Consider the following 3163-nt stretch of genomic DNA (forward strand, 5'->3'; position numbering starts at 1 on the left):
AGATCAGGGAGAGCGCTTCCCTCTCGCTCTTTCCACCAAAGCTGTGGATATTAATCTTGTGAAAAGTTACTGTTTCTTATTTGTCATCTTTGTTTGCCAGCAGATGCCAGCAAGAGCTATACAACTATAGGTTACAGAAGTAGATGAGCTGAGCTGCTTTATGTTAGCTAAGGATACACAGAAAGGTTTTTTATGTTCCTTTTTTCAGCTGTTTTTTCCGGAACGGCATTTCTGTCTTAACACGTTTAGCTTGGCGCTGTAAGTGCTCTGCTCTGCCCTTGCCCTGCTAGTACGGTGGGGTGAGACGCCAGTGCAAGATCCTGCAAGCAGCAAAGGTGGCATGTTCAGTTTCAGAGAACTATAAACAAATGCGGAAACACAAGCTCCGTGCTAGAGAACCCCTTAGAGTGTAGGTTCGGTTCTGTGAGAAAGACATCTAGGCAGGCGAAGCTGAGACAGCATCCTGGATCCTGAACCTTGCTATGAAATTCCCTTGCTCCTCCAGGTTTTCTAGAAAACGCTGCACACTGAACAATGCTCACTCTCTAGGAGTTTCGGTCAAGACAGGAGAAAATATCATTGCTGTTTGAACAAATCTGTGCGCGTTCTATACAATTAATCTCTCTTTCTCCCAGACTTCAGTGTGCTGCTGAAGCTCTTGGAGTCGGAGAATGAAGTGACTGTGGGAAATGCTGCTTTCTGCCTTGGCCAGTGCCTTGTAGTTCCTGGAGCAGCAACGTCCTTACTGAATTCCAATGTGGTGATGATTTTGTTGAAATGTGCTGGTGGTGATGCTACAAGAACATCAGTGCAGGAGAATGCAGCAATTGCCCTGGGGAAGCTTTGCGTCGCTGAACCAAGGTATTGTAAAGACCACTATTGTTCTCTGGCACCGTCTGGTTGTTACTAGGTGATAATTCTTGAAAAACTTACTAGTGTAAGTCAATTCTGTTCGTAGGACAAGCAGGTACGGGGGCAGATGATTAGTTTGACTTATATAAACTGTCAGATTTATATAAACACCCCAGGAAATCGATCACCCTTCCTCCAACTAGAATTCCCACTTGTGGTACTGTCCCCACAGTTCTGCCTTAGGGTTCCTGTGGTGGTGTTTGTCTGTCTTAACATGTTTCAAGGAGCTCATTTTGCATTGCTTTCTGATGTTACCTGGGCTGGAAGAAGGAAGGAGGAGTGGTATTATAAGCTAGTAGAGGTCAGAGCAATAATGAGAGCAGAACAAAAGTATAAATGTCAGCAAAGAATGTCTGCTGCTGCCTGCCAAGGGTACGCCAAGCTCTATCTAGCTGAAAACTGTCAGTTGGATCTTGAACTGCATTCCAGACAGAGGAACTGAGTTCACCTTGTTAATATACATCCTGAACCACTGCAGAAAGAGAGGGATAATGCTTAGGTTCCAAAAGTTCAAGTATCTTGCTTCTGCTGGATATCTCAAATGAGCAATAGAGAAAATATCTGTTCTGAGACTTGCAAAACACTTGAGAGAGATAAAGGGGAAACACCATATTTTCTTTGTTATGTTAATTTGAAATGTCACCTATTTGAACAATTGCCAAGTGTTATTTAGAACTTTCATTTTCCTTTTTGTGGAGAATAGTAATCGAGAAACTCTGTTTCTCATGCTACTTAAGGAGGAATTTATCAAATGTAGTATTAAACATCCTTGACAGTTTGGGCATGGGGTATAACAGAGCAGTGGAAGCTTAAAACTTTTGTTGTTAGACATCTTGTATGCCCTTAGAGCAACCTTTCTGTCATCTTTCCAGGCATATTGTTCAACTGCGGAAACTGAATGGACTGGCCATCCTGAACTCCTCTATGAAATACGTGCATAGCATCTGAAGTCTTTGAGAGCTTTGAAACGTGCTGTTAATAGCACTTGCTGTTGAGTATTTTCTGCTTTTCTTTAATAAAACTAACTCAAAGAACATCAACTTTTCAATCCCTTTTCAAAGTGTTTGCTGGTCCTTCATAGAAGCCAGTGAAACATAAGTATCAGGAGAAAGAAGTTAACCTATTATCTAGACTAACAACTAACGTAACAGCTTGTAATAAGCTTGTGTTTGCTGTAATAAATGATGTTATACTTTCTCACTGGCAAGTTCTGTGCTGGTTAATCATTGACCAATGGCTTCTCTAGTCTGCTTTCCCGTTTGGGTCCAGCACCCAGCGTATTAGAAGAAAATAGAAATAAATTGTGAGCTGTGACTTTGAAGAATCCTTTTTTTGCCCCCATATCCTGTCCTCTGGTGGCTAGATTATGATTCAGTATCCCATGTGTGAGATACCGCCTCACACTGTGCTTAAATCTTAAACCTCATACTTACCTGCTTAAATATGTTTTTCTTAATTTCACTAAGCACTGAGTCTTAGCGATAACTTATGACAATGAGGTTTGTGTATGAATTATGGCCTATTTCTTTTGGTAGTGTTGTTATCTTTTTAAATTTAATGGGATCCCTTTGCCATTTACTTTTTGTGGAGCAAGAAGAGTAGTAGACCTTCCTGATGTTAAGTATTTTCTCAAAGCCTTAGAATCAAGGCAAAGCACTAAGAATGCACATGAATCATCTTTGAAGAAAAAAACACCACAGCTTTAGTCGATGTGCAAGATGCTTCTGGAAAGCATATCTGTTGAGGACTCTGGTGGTGGTGCTAAGAGAACAGCAGCTATACTGCTGGTGGAAACCTGTCAAGTTTAAGGAATAGTCTCTTCACAAATAAACAGGTGCACATAGATACAAATCTATATTAAAAGCTCATAGAACTTAGGCTAGACAAGGACTTTGGCCATAAATACAATACTTCTTTTTTGCCTTGGTTTTGAACGTGGGAAACAAAAGAATATATTACATTTATATGAAGAAGTACAGGCCAGTCATGTTTGACTTTAAAATGGCTCTTCAATTTACCTCCTTGACACCTGTAGGTGTCTATTCTGTATGTAATCTTGTCCCTTCAGAACAGTGGCTGACAAATTATATATCACCTCCTTTTCAAAATAGCAGCTGAATCATCTTCCCACTTCAGAAGGAAATTCTCGCATCTAGTGTTTCTCCCCTCACAGTGAAAAGCACACAATTGATAATCTCACTCTTTTTTTTTTTTTTTTAAGCTCCTACCATTGTTACACCCTGCCTAGACA

The 3163-nt window shown here is 40.5% G+C and overlaps 1 protein-coding gene across 1 annotated transcript in view; it reads left to right on the top strand.

The window, feature by feature from the left end:
- TTC12 (tetratricopeptide repeat domain 12) overlaps positions 1–1860 on the top strand; it is a 24964-nt gene extending 23104 nt beyond the window's left edge. Inside the window, exons 20-21 of the mRNA XM_009882478.1 lie at positions 636–861; positions 1785–1860. Of these exons, the coding sequence (XP_009880780.1) occupies positions 636–861; positions 1785–1860 (302 nt within the window). The remainder of the gene's footprint in view (positions 1–635; positions 862–1784) is intronic.
- Positions 1861–3163: the final 1303 nt, after the last annotated feature.

The sequence above is a fragment of the Charadrius vociferus genome, unplaced genomic scaffold (assembly GCF_000708025.1).
Source record: "Charadrius vociferus isolate BGI_N301 unplaced genomic scaffold, ASM70802v2 scaffold1413, whole genome shotgun sequence".
Lineage (NCBI taxonomy): Eukaryota > Metazoa > Chordata > Aves > Charadriiformes > Charadriidae > Charadrius > Charadrius vociferus.